General features: G+C 39.0%; 1 protein-coding gene and 1 long non-coding RNA gene across 5 annotated transcripts in view; one reads left to right on the forward strand and one right to left on the reverse strand.

Moving 5' to 3' along the window:
• Window positions 1-266: 266 nt before the first annotated feature.
• Window positions 267-19,824, reverse strand: part of LOC117074144 — a 1,124,950-nt gene continuing 1,105,392 nt past the window's right edge. For all 4 annotated transcript variants that reach the window (XR_004433520.1, XR_004433517.1, XR_004433518.1 and 1 more), the window contains one exon: window positions 267-312. This is a non-coding gene — a long non-coding RNA (uncharacterized LOC117074144). The remainder of the gene's footprint in view (window positions 313-19,824) is intronic.
• On the forward strand, window positions 13,353-14,877 carry CBLL2 (Cbl proto-oncogene like 2). The gene is given in 2 exon segments (XM_033195336.1): window positions 13,353-13,923; window positions 13,926-14,877. Coding segments are annotated over 2 exon segments (1,275 nt in total). The 5' UTR covers window positions 13,353-13,406; the 3' UTR covers window positions 14,684-14,877.

A 19,824-nucleotide genomic window follows, 5' to 3' on the forward strand; every position in this document is an offset into this window, starting at 1 on the left:
ATTGATTTCATTTATCACTATTATAAATAATAGAAATGAAAATATTATTTTTAATATTTATTTTATTTTCTTTCCTATAGATTTATTTTCTTTCCTATAGATTGTTTCCTTAAATACTTAAGAGTGAATTACTTCATCAAAGGAGGCATGTATATGCTGTTGTGGCTTTTGAAATGCACTAACAAATTGCATTCTAGTAAGGTTGTATGCATGAGGGTACCTACCGGTTTTACAATAGGACTGGATCAGAAGTAGGTCCTGCTCATAAGAAAGTTACAATATAATGTGGGAAGAAGATGCGTAAACCATCAGCTCTAATAAAAAGCACAATGAAGAACAGTGTAAGGAGGTACCACATTTAGAAAAACCTTATCAGCTTTAGATGTTATTAATTTAATTTTTAGTAATTTTTGCATCCATTAAATAAATAAGCCTGAATGGAATGGCTCACGCCTGTAATCCCAGCACTTTGAGAGGCCGAAGCAGATGGATTGCTTGATCCCAGGAGTTCAAGACCAGCCTGGGCAACACAGTGAAACCCCATCTCTACCAAAAAATATACAAATTAGAAGGGCGTAGTAGAATGTGCACCTGTAGTACCAGCTACTGGAGAGGCTGAGGAGGGAGGATTACTTGAGCCCAGGAGGTTGAGACTGCAGTGAGTCATGATTGCGCCACTGCACTCCATCCTGGGTGACAGAGAAACTGAAGTAAGTAAGTAAGTAAGTAAGTAAGTAAGTAAGTAAGTAAGTAAATAAAGTGTGACTGGTCGTTTAATCTTACCAATTCGCTTTTTTGTTTTTACCTCTCTTGATATAAATTACCCCACATATCAAGGCCCTTTACCCATTAAGCTATTAAGATTTTGATTTTTTCTCATTCTACTATAAAGACACATGCACATATATGTTTACTGCAGCACTGCTCACAATAGCAAAGACTTGTAACCAACCCAAATGCCCATCAGTGATAGACTGGATAAAGAAAACGTGGCACATACACACCATGGAATACTATGCAGCCATAAAAAGGATGAATTCATGTCCTTTGCAGGAACATGGATGAAGCTGGAAATCATCATTCTCAGCAAACTAACACAGGAACAGAAAATTAAACACTGCATGTTCTCCCTCATAGGTGGGAGTTGAACAGTGAGAACACAGGGACACAGGCAGGGGAACATCTCACACACTGGGGCCTGTTGGTGCTGGGGGGGCTAGGGGAGGGATAGCATTAAGCGAAATAGCTAATGTAGATGACAGGTTGATGGGTGCAGCAAACCATCATGGCACGTGTATACCTACGTAACAAACCTGCACATTCTGCACATGTATCCCAGAACTTAAAGTTTAATAATAAAAAAAAGAATTTTTTCTTATCACTTAGGTAAGTTTTTGTTGCTTATTATTCATAGACACTTACTTAACTAGAAAACAATTCTGCTATTCTCTGATCCTCATCTTTGTATGTTTGCAAGTAGTGGTGTTCCTTTGTAAGTTAATGGAGATGGGCAGAATAATTCACACAATTTGTCTTACAGAAATAAACTTTATACAGAGAAATACAAAACAGTTAACACCAATTTAGGAGGAATACAGTGTTAAGTGTATATCAGTTAACTGCACAAATATTTACTGAAGCACTTAATAGATATTATTCTAGGGTTGAAATATGATGAATAAGGTTACAGTTTCCAATCATTTAACAACTTGAAAATTACTGTACTCATAAGGAACAGTAGATATATAAATAAAATTTCAGCAGTGTAATATATAATTGGATAGAGGTGAACACAGAGTTCTTTGGAAATAAAACTGGATAAAAGTATTTATAGAGCTAAGCAATGAAAACATTCTAATGCCCTCAGCTGTGAAATAAAAATAATACAAAATGAATAAGGCAGACAACTCAATAGAAAATTGGGCAGACGACTTGAGCTAACCACAAAAGAGGATATTCCAAATTGCCAACAAATAGATGGAAAGGTGCTTAACTTCACTAGTCATGAAGGAAATGCAAATTTAAGCCACAACATGATCCAACTATTTACCCCCTCCGCACTAGAATGGCTAAAATCAAAAAGCATTTAGACAAGCAGAACTCTCATAGATTGCTGGAGGGAGTATACGTTTGTATGGCCACCTTGGAAAACTATTTAACAGTATCTTCTAAAGCTGAATATACTTGTATCCAATGACCCAGCAATCCACTCCTAGGTAGTAAGTTGTCATCTTAGTAGGTAAACAATGGTTGAATATTGGCAATTTTATATTGTTTAACCTAATGTTTACCCAGCAGAAATGCACACCTATGTTCACCAAAAGATGTGGAAGAATTTCACAGAAGCACTATTTATAAGAGTCCCAAAACAGAAAGTATCCAAATGCCCATCAACAATAGAGAAGGTAAATAATTGAATATTGATGTACAATAACAAGAACCAACCAACTGCAACTACATGCAACAAGATGAGTGTTTCTCACAAACATAATGTTGGACGAAAGAAGCCAAACACAAGAGAGAACATACTTTATGATTCTACTTACATAAAATATAAAAATATGCAAAACCAATCTGTTAGAAGTCAGAGGAGTAGTTACCCCTTGGGGATTAGGAACTGGAAGAGTTCACAAGGTGGGGCTTTTGAAGTTCTGGTAATGTTGGGTTTCTTGATCTGGATGCTTTCTACATTAATGATTTGTGCACTTTTGTATATGTATGTGTATTGCATCAAAAAGTTTTTAAAAAATTAACGTTAAATATAAGAAAGTCCAAGTAAATCCTCATTTTTTTTCCCCACAACAATCACTTTGATGCTTTTCTAGGGAAATACTGAATATCAAATTCTTTTAAAAAGGTTTTCTCCCCTCATTTTTGGAGCCCTTTTCTGCTAGCAATGGTAGGTAATGCTGTACTTGTTGTAGGAACATAGGTAAGATACTAAACTGGGTGTGGGGTCCTGGCTGGGAAGCTTCCTGGAAGAGATGAAGCTGGACCTGAGTTGTGTAGCATCCATTAGAGACAGCCAGGGAAGGAAGTGGATGACAGACAGTTCCAGGGAGAGAGGCCAGGCTGCTCAAAAGCAAAAAGGTGTGGTAGGGAAAGAAAGAGAACCCACTGGGAGGGAGTGGACAGAGCTTGCTGGAGCTACAGCTTGGAGAGTAGCTGAGGAGAGGTTAATGATAAGCAAGAGAGTTTGGCAAAGGCCAGAGAAAGATCTTAAAGGGTCATGATACTGAGCTTGGACTTAATCTTGTAGGCATCTGGGAACCACTGACCAATTTAAATCAAACAGGTGACACAATTAAGTTTCTACTTAATAAAGAGTAAGATGGTGATGGCGTGAGAAATATTTGAAGAGGGTTAAGAAGACTGGAGCCTGGGGTACCAGCCAGGAGGCCATTGCAGTAATCCATGGGAGATATAACAGGTAGTATTGGATGGAGAAGTAGGGACAGACATGAGAGCTGCTGAGGAGACAATTGTTCTGACAGGACTCAGTAATTGATGGGTTTGAAATTGATATGTAGGCATGGTACTTTTTTTTTCTAGTAAAAATGTGGCAGAACCTTAATTTTGATAAATGATAAAACACATGTGGCCTTTGTCCTTATTCCCCCGCTTTAACACCTTTCTACAGGTCTATCCATCAAAGGATGTTGCCATGACGAACAAGAGAATGCTTACCAATGATTTTCCATTGCTGCTTGGAATGAAAACCCAATGACACATTTCAAAACTTTGCAGTGGTGAATCATGTAGGTCATCTTGTTGCACTACCATGCAAACTTCTTGACTTTGCCAAATCAGTCAGTTGAGAGAAAAAAGGAAAAAAAAAAAAAGTGTTACCTATATATACTGTCATATACTATTGTAAACAAAAGACAATCTGTGTGTTTATGATTATATAGTACAAAACTATGTACACACATGAAAAAACATACATGTATATACACACTAGAAACTTAAACAGCTATGTGACACTCTTGAGATTTTATGTACAGACATTATCAAGGTATACAAAAAATAACAAATGTTTATTTAATTTTCCCTGTGTTTTTAATGGTTCCATTTGGGTGGGGGAGGATCCAGAGGATTTTTTCCTCACTTTAATTACCTCACTGCATTTCCTTCTTTTCAATTTTGGCTTTTATAAATGGGAACACTGTGTTAATCCATTCTAATTAAAACCCAGCCATGCAACCCTTCAGTTAAAGAAACAATTTTTGAGTCTGCCTAGGATATCATTTAGTCAGAAATTACCTCTATGGCTTTTAAAATGATCACTACTACAGTGCTCTGGTAGCCACGGGGGCAAAGTCTTTACAGGCTGATTTTCTAAAAATACCAGGAATTGGCCAAGAGCCCTTGTTCTGGAGAAGGGTTCAGAGTTCTTCCACAGGGGCCCAACAGAGTGCAGAAATGTGTATTCCTATAGAAAAAGAAGAGGGTAGGAGTTATGGAAGGGGCAACAACAAATGACCCAAGTTCACCTCCTGCCTGTCCACAGAACACCTCTTTGCCTTCCCGGCTGCCGGAGGAGCTATGCTATTCTTAGCCATCTCCCGTGAAGGCAATTACACAAACCCCCTCTGAAACCCATTTCCGCATTTGTTCAAGAAATTCTTTTATATTACGTAAATCCCCCATGCTGTAACTAAGCCCTTGGTCTGCCCTTGGCCAGATGGGAGGGCAGCCAGGCTTCCTCTCTCCAGCAGAGCCCTTTCTGTACCCAAAGATGATTATCTCATCATCGTGCCATCCTCCAGACTGAAAATTTTCATCTTTAGCTTTTTCCTTTCCTTCTCCTTCTTACCATTTCTACGATCCCCTTTAACTGTCGCCGAACACTTTTCAGAACTGAACCTAGTACTATGCAAAAAGTCTATCTGATCTTGTTCTCCAGCTGATGGGGACAAGGCAGGTTAAAAAATATTCTGAGAAAGCAACAGGGAGAGTGGAGGTAGGTGTTGCTTGCCCACAGCTGTGGAATAAAGCTGAGTACAATTGAGTCCAAAATCAAGGCCCCAATCCAAGGCTGCATCCTCAAAAAACAAGAAAGCCAAGCCCAAAGTCCTCGCTGGTTCAAAGGCCCAGGGAGAATCCAGAGGAATTGTTCTGTAAGGGGAGCAGGCCTGGATGTGTGCTGAGCAGTGAGTGGGCAGCTGCAGCCTTTGAAACAAATCCAGACCTTACAGTCCTGGGCCGGGAAGGGGCAGGCATCTCACGAACAGCTGAAGAACTGACCAGCAGTAAGTTCAGGAGGCTGTTCAGATTACGTTGTCAGACTAAGTCAAAACTCCTCCATGTCACTAAACATGTGCCTCAGACCTTGTAGTGGACTAGGACCAAACTTAAGAGGGTGTAGAGCAAGCAGATGGGCCCCAACCCAAATGGTCCCTCCCTAGTTGGACCATGTGATAGTCTCTTGGGCTTGAAAACTTTGAGTCCTCTCTCTTTCCCTCCTCTCCATTGCCTTAATCACCAAACTGTGACTCTTCAATGTCTCTTACGCTCATTCCTTTTTGCTTCTATTTTCCTCAGTCAAACCTGAACAATCTCAGTCCTGAACTGTAAATTGCTTCCTAATAGGACTTTCAATTTCTCTTCCTGTTTGCCAATCTATGCCACATCCTGCTGTCTTTCTTTTATATTTTTACTTGAGGATTTTGAATTACCTATAGGGATAAGTTTATATGCTTCTTAGTCCATCCTGACCCTCCAACATTTGGCCCTAAACTAGCTTTCCCAACCACATCTCCCACTGCTTCTTTATGAGTCCACTACTGAGTCAAGCATATTGCCCTTTCTATGTCTGTCTTTGTCCATGTGTTCCCTGACTTGGAAGGTCAGTGACTCTCCTCTCTGCCCATTTAATCCTATCTTGAAAGATGAAGATCTGATCTTAGTTTATCCAAGATCACCTTGACCAAAAGTTCTTTATGTGCCCAGATCTCTTATAGCACTTTCTGTCAGTTTCCCTCATCTAATCTTATATTGTACTGGGCTGTTAGTTGGCTTCAACATATGTCTGTTGTCTTCCCTGACTAGTGTCTTAAATAGTTTGATGGCAAAGGTGGACTTTTAGAGTTAAGGAAATCATTCCAAAGAGCTCAGCATTGTTCTGGATGTACTGAGTTTGCTATGGCTTCAGCATAGTTTACAATGCTACAGTGCGGTGATTCTCAATATTCTTCAAGATGAAGATCTCTTTGTTCCCTTTCCATTGTCAATAAACAAGTGTGTTGTGGTTCATTGATTAACATTTTTAAAAATACCATGATGATCAGATGCTTTTATGAATTTGCTAATGCTTTACAATGAAGTTTTATTTAGGTATAGCACCACCACCATGTACTCAAAAATTAGTAGTGCTGTAACTGTATTTAAGATGTTTTTATTTATTTGGTCTAATACTTAGCCAGCATGTGGTTTTGCTCACCCTTACAATGATGTTGGCTCTTTATGTGTCCTGCTGCCCCACTATTTGGTCATATTATTATTATTATTACCTCACAGGGCTGTTGTGAGGGTTAAACGAGATATATTGCTAAGTAAATGACACAGTGCTTCGCTGAAAGTGATTTTGATCTTTCTTTCCCTTCCTCATGCCACCATCAGCTAATTTAGAAGATGGGAATGTTCTGGGACCTCTGGGACAGAGCTTAGGGCAGTGGATGAGGGAAGGGATGGTGCTGTCTCTGGAAGAGAAGGGCATTAAAGATCACCTAGAGCAGCAGTTCTCAAACGTTTTACTTGCAGGACTCCTCTACCCTACCCTCTTAAATATTATTGAGGACCCCAAAGAGCTTTTGTTTATGTGGAATATGTCTATCAAGAAACTTAAAAAAAATGTTTAAATTTAAAAATAACAATAACAAACCCATTATACATTAATGTACATAACACATTTTTATGAAAAATAACTATCTCTTTCAAAACATTAGTGAGAAGAGTGGGATTGTTTTAAATTTTTGCAAATCTCTTTAATGTCTGGTTTAATAGAAGACAGCTGATTCTTCATTGTTTCTGCATTCAATCTCTTTTAATACAGATGGACCCCAACTTACAATGGTACAACTTAGGATTTTTGATTTTACAATGATGTGAAAGTGATACCTATTCACTAGAAACCATACTTCAAGGGCCCATACAACCATTCTGTTTTTCACTTTCAGTACAGTAGTCAGTAAAGTCCATGAGATAGTCAACCCTTTATAATAAAATACACTTGTATTAGATTATTTTGCCCAACTGTAAGCTAATGTAAGTGTTCTGAACATGTTTAAGGTAGGCTAAGCTATGATGTTCAGTAGGTTAGGTGTAGTAAATGCATTTTTGACTTATGATATTTTCAATTTATGATAGCTTTATCAGGACATAACCCCATTGTAAGTCAAAGAGCATCTGTATTTGGTTTTGGTGAAATATAGGAAGAAAATATAATTTCATACAGATATATTGTTGAAAAAGGGAAAGTGTATAAGGGTATTTGAATAGGTTTTTAGATAACTGTGGATATTCTCTGAAACTAAACCAAAACTCAACAAGTGGTAGTTTAAGAAATGTTTTCCATTGTAAATTGATAAATTATAGTTGTATATATTTATGGGGTACAATGTGATGTCATGATTTATGAATAAAATGGGGAATAATGAAGTCAAAATAATTAACATAGTTTCTGTAGTGAGAACACTTGAAATTTACTCAGTGATTTTAAAACATACAATACACTATTAACAGTTACAGATTACCTGCAATGCAGAATCTAAAACATATCAATGAAGTTTTCATACTCTGTTACAACAAAATCCATTGCTATCTTTATTTCAATGTGTCTTTTAAACATTTATGATTTTGTAACACCAAACTGTCGGCACTTGGAAAATATTGGGTGCACCGAATTATGCAGATCTTCCAAGTGTAAGCACATTTCATTATACAATTTCAAAAGATTGTCTTCATTATTAATCACCATTGATCTTATCAGATACGTTTTTAGCGCTGGGAAGCTGTTAGGCTCACGGTGGCAAATACAAGATTTTCCAAATTCCTATTTTCATTCAAAAGCTTGAATATTATCATTGGCAATAAATACTGCCAGTTATTTTCCTTGAAGTTACTGGCCAATTTAGTTCATTTTTTTGAGAAAATATCTGCCAAATACCCAATTTCAAATAACCACAGTCTGTCAGTTGTTCTTCCAAATAAAAACAGTGTTCCTCAAAAAAAAAAGCAGATAGGCTGGGTGCAGTGGCTCACGTCTGTAATCCCAGCACTTTGGGAGGCCGAGGCGGGCAGATCACCTGAGGTCAGGAGTTCAAGACCAGTCTGGCCAACATGGTGAAATCCCATCTCTACAAAAAAAAAAAAAAAAAAAAAAAAATTAGCTGGGTGTGGTGGTGTGCCCCTGTAATCCCAGCTACTCAGGAGGCTGAGGCAGGGAAATTGCTTGAACCAGGGAGGTGGAGGCTGCATTGAGCTGAGATCACGCCACTGAACTCCAGCCTGGGTGACGGAGAAAGGCTCCATCTCAAAAAAAAAAAAAAAAAAAAAAAGCAGTTCACCTTCCAACTCAAATGATGGCATTAGTGCTTTTCCTTGAGACAGCCATTGTACTTCAGTGTGCAGCAAAAGTGCTTTATATGTACTTTCCATTTTGTCACACAAAATATGAAAAAGATGTATACTCAGGAGTTGACATTTAATAACATTAATAATTGTTAACACTTCACCAAGGACATGTTTAAGTGAAACTGACATTTTCTTTTTACTGTGTAGCAGTAAAAAATATACCGACTACTAGTATAGTTTGGTCCCATTACCTTGATTCATGCTAAGGTACCAGCAGTTTTACTCATCATTGCTTTTGCACTATTGTCACAAATGTCAAATGATGAAAAAGGCAAATAACATCTTTCTATTATTATGAAAATACTTTTGACCTCAACGACCCTCAGAAAAGTCCCTGAGAATCCCCAGGGGTCTGTGGACCATGTTTTGAGGACCACTGCTCTTAAACTTCTGCAAAGGGCCAGGCCTCCCAGCATGCAGAATGTAGCTACTAGCACATGTGGGAGGAGAGGTGAGGTCTCCTTCAAACAGGGCAATTTGCCTTCCTTTTTGGAGCCTGAGATGGACTTTTTGTTTCCTTGCAGAACTGAAGGCATCTGGCCTGGGAGCACGATTATTCTCCACTCACCTTTAAACTGCCTCAGCTATTACTAAGTCTCTGGCAGTGATATGTTGATTATGTGAATTTAAAGCCCACAGGAGCCAGAGGAATGACAGATCAGATTCTCTTAAATGAGAAATAAAATCCAGGAGCCTGGCAGCGGGACATACGGCTCTCGCTCCTGCTGACCTTTGATGTCACTCTGGTAGAATGACTGCTTCTAGGCCAGATGGCATGTAGCTTAAACGGAGATGTCTCAACCTGTTTCCTAGTATTAATTGTGCACATTGATACTCCTCCATTGCGTAGTCCATAATTCTTCATTGTCAACCTCGTTTAGATTTCTTTTTGAGGGGAAGCTGAACTCAAGCAGGCCTCCATGAATTCAAGCTACTTCAAAAGCTCCAATTTCATTTAAGTCTCCAAACCCAAACCTTTTTCTATCCAATCACTGTTATAGACTGACAGACACTGAATCTCCCTTCTGTCAATTGAATGTATGTCTAGCAACTTTTAAGAGCAATGAGATTGAAGGAAAGAGTGAGTCTCTTTGCCCTAAAGGAGGTGGCTGAATGGAAGCCCATTTAATTTTTTGTTTGAAGGTACTAAATAAGGATCAATTTGTAAAGACAGCTTTCTGAGTGTAGCAAGATCGCTTCTTAAATCTGATAGGGATAAATGGGAGGTCAATACCCTTTTTCCTATCAACAATTTCACCAAATAATATTTACTAAGAATTTTCACGTCGGGTTTCTCAGCTATAAACAAGGAAATACTCCAAGCAGAGATATTGGAAGTGCTGAACCAGGGCAGTTGCTGGGTATGGAGCTAGAAGCTAACATCGCTTGTCTATGGTAAAGCATGCTTTCATTACTCAAAAGCAGAACTTTTAATTTATTTCTAAATTAATTTGAAGCAGACCCAATGAGCAACAAATGCAAATGTACTCAACTGGGAAAAGCAGCTGACTTTTTTCATTCAGGGTCATGGGTAAGGACAGAATTCTGTCACATGAAAAATGTCTCAGTTTTGACAAAAAAATTAACACTGCTTCAAGGAAAGAGAAAACAAGTTATGGACATTATATCTGACAGATTTTTCCCTTCATATTCATGGCATTTGAATTATATGCACATCACTAAAGCAATATTGAACCCTCATGAAGAGCCTGGCAAGTGAGTAATTGTAATTTTAAAAGAGGAACATTTGCATATGTTTTAATGTTGTTTTAGTTTTTGCTCAGAATTCTGGTTCACTGTTTATAATAGGGCAGAACATCCATGCTTTTGTAAGAACCACTTTGGCTTATAAAAAAATACAGTACTGGTCAGGCGTGGTGACTCACGCCTGTAATCCCAGCACTTTGGGAGGCTGAGGTGGGCAGATCACCTGAGGTCGGGAATTCGAGACCAGCCTGACCAACCAACACGGAGAAACCCCATCTCTACTAAAAATACAAAATTAGCTGGGCATGGTGGTGCATGCCTGTAATCCCAGCTACTCTGGAGGCTGAGGTAGAAGAATTGCTTGAACCTGGGAGGTGGAGGTTGCGGTGAGCCGAGATGACGCCGCCATTGCCCTCCAGCCTGTGCAACAAGAGCGAAACTTCATCTCCAAAGGAAAAAAAAAAAATACAGTACCACTTTAAAAGTTTCTAAGCCAACAGAATTTCAAATGATCTAAAACTTAAATCAACATGTAACAGGATACCTGGTTTGAGAGAAAAACATGCGTTGGCCTTAGTGTTTAGGTAGGTTAGGTATGTTTGGAGACTCCATGACAGGAACCCATAAGGAATTCATTTGCATAAGGGATGAAGTTGCTTCCTGTGAATGAATGAACCCCAAGAGAGAGTAGCACTGCTGGGATACTGAGAAGGTCAAGAACTAGGAGACAGTATCAGAGGCAAGTGGCACTGTTCATCTAAATTTAAACTAGCCACCATGAGCTTATAACCTGAGTCCTTGGTAGAGGAGCAATATCTAAGAGCAAGTGAAGGAATGAGTTCGGAATAATCTAAGACACTAGGGAGAATAAGCCTGAAGTGTTTTGTAGGCCATGTAATAGAGTGAAATGAAAGGGAGCACAGAAGTCCATTTATCTTCTTGGACTCAGTGGCACCTTCAGTGAGTATTGTGTCTTTGCTGGGGCAGTAGTGACTTTGCATACTGGTGGACACTGGTGCCTTTGGTGGTTATCGGGACATTGTTGCGTTTTCACCATTAGTGTAGTCAAGAATCAACAACCTGGCCGGGCGTGGTGGCTCACGCCTGCAATCTCACCACTTTGGGAGGCCGAGGTGGGTGGATCACTGGAGGTCAGGAGTTTGAGACCAGCCTGGCCAACATGGCGAAATCCCGTCTCTACTAAAAATATAAAAATTAGCCAGGTGTGGTGGCACATGCCTCTAGTCCCATCTACTTGAGAGGAAAAAAAAAAAAAAAAAAAAAAAGAATCAACAACCTGACAAACCAGAGCCAGAGAAAAGGAAAACGATCACCGCTATGTGGTAAGTGAGTACTGAAACCAACATAATTCTCCGTCACTGCGTAAAACAATTAACAGACGTGGGAATCGCTTTCTGTTCCATATTAATCCATTTTGAGAATAAGCAAACGTAGGTACTTGCTCCAGGAAATACATTTTCCTGAAAAATAAAATTGTAAACCAACTCAAAGAGTTTACTTAACAAGAATACCACCTTCCCCATCAAAACTTCTTCAATATTCTCCTCCTGCTGTGCTCACCAATCTACAGCTATTATGTCACAAAATCTACCCAATCCCAATTACAGGCCTGCCTCGCAAGACCTGCCCTGAAATCACCCACCTTAGTCCCTAATAACCTACCCTGTCATTTCCCCTCTGAGACATTGCCTAGACACTGTTAAGGCAGAGCTCTCTCATACTGCAGTAAGTCTCATAAGATACTTCACTTCGATTGGTCAGTGATGTTTGTCTAGTATTTTAGGGGAGGGCAGGGAGCAGGGGTTGACAGCCAACAAAGCTAAAAGGGTGAATGTCTGCACATTCAGGAGAATAGAGGTGCCACAACTATGAGTGGAGTGGAGACAGAAAAATATGGTGTGTTGCTATTTTTGTGATCCAGTTTGTACTTAGAGGCAAGGTAGGACGTGAGGAAATATGGGCTAAATACCGATAACACTTTTTAAAATTAAGCAAGAACAGCAAATGTCTAAAAAATGTCTAGCCCAGTGAAGTTACCATCTATTCACTACTTTTTTTTTTTTTTTTTTTGAGACAGAGTCTCACTCTGTCGCCCAGGCTGGAGTGCAGTGACGCGATCTCAGCTCACTGCAACCTCTGCCTCCCAGGCTCAAGTGATTGTCCTGCCTCCTGAGTAGCTGGGATTACAGGCATGTGCCACCATGCTCGGCTAATTCTTGTATTTTTAGTGGAGATGGGTTTTCACCATGTTGGCCAGGCTGGTCTGGAACTCCTGGCCTCAATCTGCCCGCCTTGGCCTCCCAAAGTGCTGGGATTACAGGAGTGAGCCAAGGCGCCCGACCCTATTCACTACTTCTTACATTATTTTTCCTCGACGAGATAAATGTAATGCTCCCTTCTTCCAGACAAAGTTGATTTTAAACTTATTGTATCGTGAAATCACAAAATCTTAAAGGTGTGTGTATTTTGTATGTATGTACATATACATACACACACATACAGACATATCCTATCTTATTCCAATGAGGGATTTAAGGCAGTTCACAAAAATGCAATAGTATAAAAATAAGTCAGTCCTAGAAGGCAAAGCTCTGCAGGGCCTGCTGGGCACGCCCATCAGTTTCTGTTTCCACAAAGACCCCTTTCTCTTTGAATACTAAAGAGTGGCATTAGCAACCTCAACACTGAAGCTTTTGCTTTCTCTGCCCAAACTCCCTCACTAGAGTGGTAGGACAGGGTAGGTGAGAAGAGAAGGAAGCCCTTAAAGGTCAAAACAGTGGAGGATTGGGGCGGGATCGGATCGCACTTTCACCTCCTAGGCTTGGGAAGATGGTGCACATGCGTTGTAATGCGCACGTGTTACTGGCACATGACTCCCGGTCCCTTGTGAGCCGAAACTTGGATCCTAATGACGCTGATAATGGGTTACTAGGCACTCATAGTTCTGGATTGTTGCGTGGCCTTGATGTTAGCAGAAGAATTCCTTTAAAAGTCATTTTTGAGGAAGTAGACAAACCTAAATCTGTGTCTCATCTCCAAGGAATATGAACAAGATGCCTGCTGGTGACCAAGAACGTGAATATAATGAAGACGGGAAGTACTACTCTAAAGGAGTTAAACTGGTGAGAAAAAAGAAAAAAATTCCTGGTTACCGTTGGGGGGACATTAAGATAAACATCATAGGTGAAAAGGATGATTCACCAATTCATTTCTGTGACAAATGTGATTTGCCTATTAAAATCTATGGGCGAATAATTCCATGCAAGCATGCTTTTTGCTATAACTGTGCTAATTTATATGACAAAATCGGATATAAAATATGTCCACGCTGTAGTTATCCTGTGCTGCGAATTGAGGAGCATAAACGAGGTTCTGTCTTCATGTGTAGTGTTGTTCAGGGATGCAAGAGAACATATTTGTCTCAGAAAAGCTTACAGGCTCATATCAAACGCCGCCATAAGAGAGCTCGAAAACAAGTTACCGGTGCTTCGCTTGAAAAAGTTCGTCCTCGTATTGCTCCGCCACGAACTGAAATCGCTGAAATCCCTAAAAGACTGCTAGACAGGACCATCTAAACTATATTCCACCAGAGCAGCACACCATGATGTCACTACCGTCTATGCAACAAATGCCACACGAGCAACATAATCAGCCACATAAGGATCTTCAGGTTCCTCCCCCAGAACTATCTCTAAGTCCGCCTTTTCCCATCCAGTGGGAAACCGTTAGTGTTTTTACAAGAAAACATGGCAATTTAACAGTTGATCATATTCAGAATAACTCAGATTCTGGTGCTAAGAAGCCATCACCTCCTGACTATTATCCTGAGTATCAAAGTCAACCAGTGGTATCGTCCCCTTGTCATATTATGCCTCAAAAACAGCATTATGCACCACCTCCATCTCCATCATCACCAGTAAACTATCCAATGCCATATCCTCCTCAGGATGTAGGTACTCCTAACTTGGTTTCTAGCCAAGTGCCAGCTCTAACCACGACCTATGATCTATCACTTGGACATATTACTGCCCAGGTGCCACCTTATATGAATTCTCCTCCACCACGTGCTCCCCAGTCTCAAAATGGTAATCCATCTGCACGTGAATTTGCTTTTCACCACTATAACCCTAACTTTTTACCTCAGTTCACTGAAAATCAAGAAACCTTGAGCCCTCAGTTTACACAAAGAGATGCAATGGATCACAGAAGATGGCCTGCATGGAAAGGAGTGCCACCTCCTCCACCAACGTGCAGTCCACCTCCTCCAACCCAACATGGTGGATCACATCATTCACACCAGAGAAGACATAGACCATGTTAAATTAAGCATGATAATAGTATTTTGAGCTGAAGACCTGATGGGAAAAAAAACTTCAACTTCTATACTGTACTGTGGATAAGTGGCTCAGTTCAGCACAGCTGTAGTTTAACAACTTTGTTCCTCTGGTGTGGTAAATTGACCTAAAGGTGACCTCTGATTTCTTGAAATAAATATGCATTGTTACATTTTCAAAAGTATTGTGGTTTTTATTTTTATTTTTTGGTGATATGTTAACCTGTGAAAAAGGATTAAATTGCAATATAGTTGTAAAAATGCTATTTTATGTGAACTCAAGTATAGTCACATGCTGTTTTTTAAACATGTTTTACCACTAATTTCCCAAAGTACAGTAAAAATCCTAGAGGTAAAAATCTACTACAATGTACAGTTAAATCAGACAGCTAAATGGTAGATAATTATTTCACGTTTTAGGAACTGAAATTTTAAGGTATAGTAAGTGTATAGTGCATTTCATTTGGATGCCTTTTCATTTTTAGGCAGCCCCAGAAGCACCAAAATGTATCAGAATTCCAGTACTATGATAGATTTATGTTTGCAATGTTAAAAAGCATTACTAAATCATTTGGAAAGATATGACCAAAGTAATTGTATCTGTAGGCTCCAAGCTGTTGGGGACAATGTTACTTGTTAATGCTTTTTTTTTTTTTTTTTTTTTTTTTTAACAGAATCGTTCAAATCACATAATGCACCACACTTACTAAGTAGCATTATTTTATAGCACTGCTTGAATGGTGTCATTTAGATGAAGTGTGTTCTCCTTTGCTCATGCTCGTAAATTAAATATTCAGGGCTGAATAAACTTTATTATAATTCTTTGTTTCATGGTAGAACTTGATCCTGTTCTTATGTGGTTTTGTTTATTAGGTTTTAAACTACAGTTTGAATGCCATGGAGGAATTTGGATAATCTATTAATGAGAGGCATTGTTGCAGTTACAAACTTGGACTTGCTTGGGTTTCATTATTGCGTGATAAGGGTTCTTCCTCTAACCTGAAATTAAAAACTATTAATTCTTTCCTATTTCTTTTCTTGGTAAACAGTCTAAACTTGGGACATTTTAGCATGAAGTTAACAGTAAAGACTACCAGATGACTTTGTATAGGAGAAAAGTAATGACTTATATGAATTTCACTGCTTTATTGTATTCAGAATGAGCTTTTGCATTTTAGGGGCTTATTACAGTCCAGCTATGATGACCACTTCCACTTACACTTCTGTACTTTGTACAGAATTCATATGGATGAACTGATGTTCTTAGGATATTTCATATCATTTGAATAAACCTCATGAAGATTTTTCTCCCCCTTCACAGTGCATAATATAAATATGAAATGTATAGTATGCAGATATATTTACTAGATGGTTTATAGTGTATAAATTTAGGAGATATTTCTTTTTGGCAAAGGATGAACTGATGGCTAACATCATTTTACTCTGTGGGTACAGGCAAAATAAATTCTTGTCTTGGCTGATCAGATGCTCTCTGAGCTTAGAGCTGAAGTTAGAAATATATAAATGGCCATTTTAACCTTGACCAGCCTAAATAAGTAATAGACTGTTTTTTTCAGTGAGTGATTTTTCATACCTAGCAATTTGAGAGTCTAATGTTAATGCAATATTTCTAGTGAAAAAGCCTTGTTATTAGGAGCACGGCATGTGATGATGTGAAATGTTGGTTGGTAAGTGCTTCTATTATACTATTATAGGTACTTGGACTAGTACACACTTGACTTCCTTCCTTGCCTCTACCTAGAAGCTGTTAAAATATTACTGTTAAAATCCAATATAATTTTTTGTTTCATGTAATAAAAGCCAAATTCACTTTAAGTCTTCTCAACAATCTATGAAGAGCTCTTCTATGTTTATTGACATTTTCTAGGATTGAAGGTATTAGGAAACCACTTGCATGATGCATTAGACAAAAAAATCAGTATTATAAAAATTTACATGTTAAAAGAAGCCTTTAAAATTATTTATTTGCAGTTAAGTTTAGGCAATATGTTATTTAGCAAAGCAGAACAGATGAATGTGTTGTAGCAGACAAAATATTTAAATGATATTGGTTATGAACTCATCCAGTGATGTTTGAATGACAGTGATGGGTAAAAGAATCACAAAGTTACCATTACTGTTTCTTTAAGGGAAAAATAATGCGAAACTTTTCCTTTTACTCAGAGAAGGCTTTGAGGCTATAATGGGCATAAGTCTAAATTAAATGTATGTATGGTACACTATATTACTCTGAAGACTACTGAGGTGGCAGTTTAAGTCTTAAAAACAATATGGATCCATAAATACTAAAAAATAAACAGAAATACCAGAGAAAGGGAAAATGAAAGTCAGATAAATAGTAAAATTGAGTCCAAGTTAAAGTTGGAAGCAAAAAATTTGCACAATTAATTCCTGCACTGTTGTTAATGATGGATGAAAAGTGGCTAAAGTAAACAGGCAAGATAAAAGCATGCACATTTTCATGGGAAGCATAAGCCTGATACTGAGCAAAAGTTCTCTTGTGGTGCTCATAAAACAGTCACTAATACAGGGTTGTGATTCCTGATTCTGACAGCATGAAAGAATCTCCTGGAGCATCACCACAAACTAGCATCCTTTACTTATCCTCAAAAGATTCTGAATCAGTAGGTTTTGGCAATGGATAGGGTTTAGTAATCTGTTCTTTCAGTAAGTATCCTAGGTGATTCAGAAGCAGCTGACTCAAAAATTTAGTCACTGAACACCCAGTGTCTAGTCTCAGTGGTCTACCATCCATTCTGTACACAGCAACCATGGTAAATATGTAAGAATGGAACTTGGTCAGGCACAGTGGCTCACGCCTGTAATTCCAGCACTTCGGCAGGCTAAGGCAGGTGGATCAGGAGGTCAGGAGTTTGAGACCAGCCTGGCCAACATGGTGAAGCCCCGTCTCTACTAAAAATACAAAAAATTAGCCGGGCTTGGTGGCAGGTGCCTGTAATCTCAGCTACTTGGGAGGCTGAGGCAGGAGAATCACTTGAACCTGGGAGGTGGAGGTTGTAGTGAGCCAAGATCATGCCACTGCACTCCAACCTGGGCAACACAGTGAGACTCCAGCTCAAAAGAAAAAAAAAAAAAAAAAAAAGAATAGAACTCAGCTCTCAAATAGTTTTGTGTTACACTTCAAGTTCAATACCTTTTTCATGACTGTATACGGTTAAACTCCTAGTGAATTTTCAAAATCATAACCTACCCTTCTCTATCCATTCCCCCTATTCCAGTCATACAAACTTAAAAAAAAAAAATCCTTGGGCAACCGAATTCCTTCCTGCCTCACATTTTACACTTATTGCTTTCCCCCGCCCTCCCCCCTCCGCCCCCCGCCTGGACCATCTTCCTACAAGTCTTCTTAAGGCTGGCTCTGTCACTTCATGTTTCTGTTCAAATGCCTTCCCTGGCTGCCCTGTGGAAAATAGCACTGCCCTCCACACACCCATCTCCTAACCCTGCTTTATTTTCCTTCATTCGCTATCACTACCTGTTATTACATAATTACTTATTGCTTCTTTTTGCTGTTTCCTCCACGAAAGTGTTATCTCCAAGAGAGATGGGTCTTTGTACTAGTCCATCAAAGAAGGATGAAGAGTGATATATAATAAAGCAATTTAATTTTTTTTCTTGCTGTTTTCTTCTTTTTATATTTTATTCTTTCTGAAGTGAAAATTGGGGCCATCTCATAACTTTTCTCTGCACTCTTAGATAAATGGAAAGCTCTGATCAGTTATTAAAATGTCCAGTCTGATGGGACACTCAAACTTTAGAACTGATTTAAGGGTAAGTCCTTTCCTTACTTCCCTAGCTGTGGCTCGTGGAAGACGAGCAGTGAGGAAGAATGTTGTGGTCAACTTCTTGCCTTAACCACTTTTGCTTTGATTTCTTCTCCCCTATTTCATTAGGTGGAAGTCTTGGTCCTTCAGAGTTGGAATGCAAAGGACTGGGGCAGGAGAGGTGAGGGAAATAGGAAAAGTCTTAACTTGGTTGGTACTATATGAAACTGGGTTAGTAATTTCTGGGCCCAACTTCAGGTTTTAAGAATTAATTTTTTTCTTTCATTGACACTTCCATGGTGGGTAAGAAAGAATGGCTCTCATTGATCTGGATCTCTACGTGTAGTTCCCTTGATGAATATGAATGCATCTCTCTTCCAGTTAGTTCCCTAGTTCTTCCTCAGCCCCTGAGAATCTGGCAATACCTACACAGCTTCTCTTAGCTGAGTTGTGTTTATCCCTCCAGCTCCCTCTAGTGAGGGGCCATATCTGGCCCCTGAGAAACACATCTCCTTTTCCCTGACAAACTCTGGGTGTGCTGGCCAATCTCAATGTTGCCAGCTTCCTTTCCCTCAGCTGTCAAAGAAATTAGCCTGTCTCCTGCACCTTTGATTTTCCAGACACCAGTCCACAGTGTCCCTAATGTTCCAGAGAATAAATATTTAGCCGTTGGAGTGGTCTCATTAAAGCACCTCTCTCCTGGGAGGTGATGTGGGAGGCATCCTTCATCTCTTTTCTAAGAGGAATGGTGGTGGTAGAACTCACAGCATAGCAAAATTTAGAGTCAGGCTGTTTTCTTATTGGCCGGTGCCCACACCATACTGTTTGTTAAATAATTTTATTATTACTCTAGATCCAACTATGCTTTATTTTCAAATGGCTCAGAAACCCCAGATGGGAAAACACAATCTGTTTGAATTGCATCTACAAAAACAAGGAAGGAGAAGTGCATGATTAAATGGATAATTCAGAAAAAAAATGCCTCAGGTATTGAAATGTTCTTGGCAAAATTTTAGTATCTGAATCATTCTAAAAAGTGTCAGAATTTGGCACATCTCCTAACGGTTCCAATAACATTATGCTGAGTAAAATTATACATTTTTTTCTTTGACAAAATAGTCAATAGATATATTTCATTTCCAATAGAAAGAACTAAGTCATTTTTAAAGTATCTTTCAAGGTCAGCCCTAGGTAAAAATGTGGTATAGATGGAGTTCTATTTGGATGGGATAAAGTAGAGGTGTAAAACTTTTTCCCTCTACTGAATAAAACTAGCATTTTTCTTCACATATCATCACACAATAAGAAACAGATGGTCTGCTT

This window comes from Trachypithecus francoisi, unplaced genomic scaffold (assembly GCF_009764315.1).
Source record: "Trachypithecus francoisi isolate TF-2019V2 unplaced genomic scaffold, Tfra_2.0 Contig01603, whole genome shotgun sequence".
Taxonomy (NCBI): Eukaryota; Metazoa; Chordata; class Mammalia; order Primates; family Cercopithecidae; genus Trachypithecus; species Trachypithecus francoisi.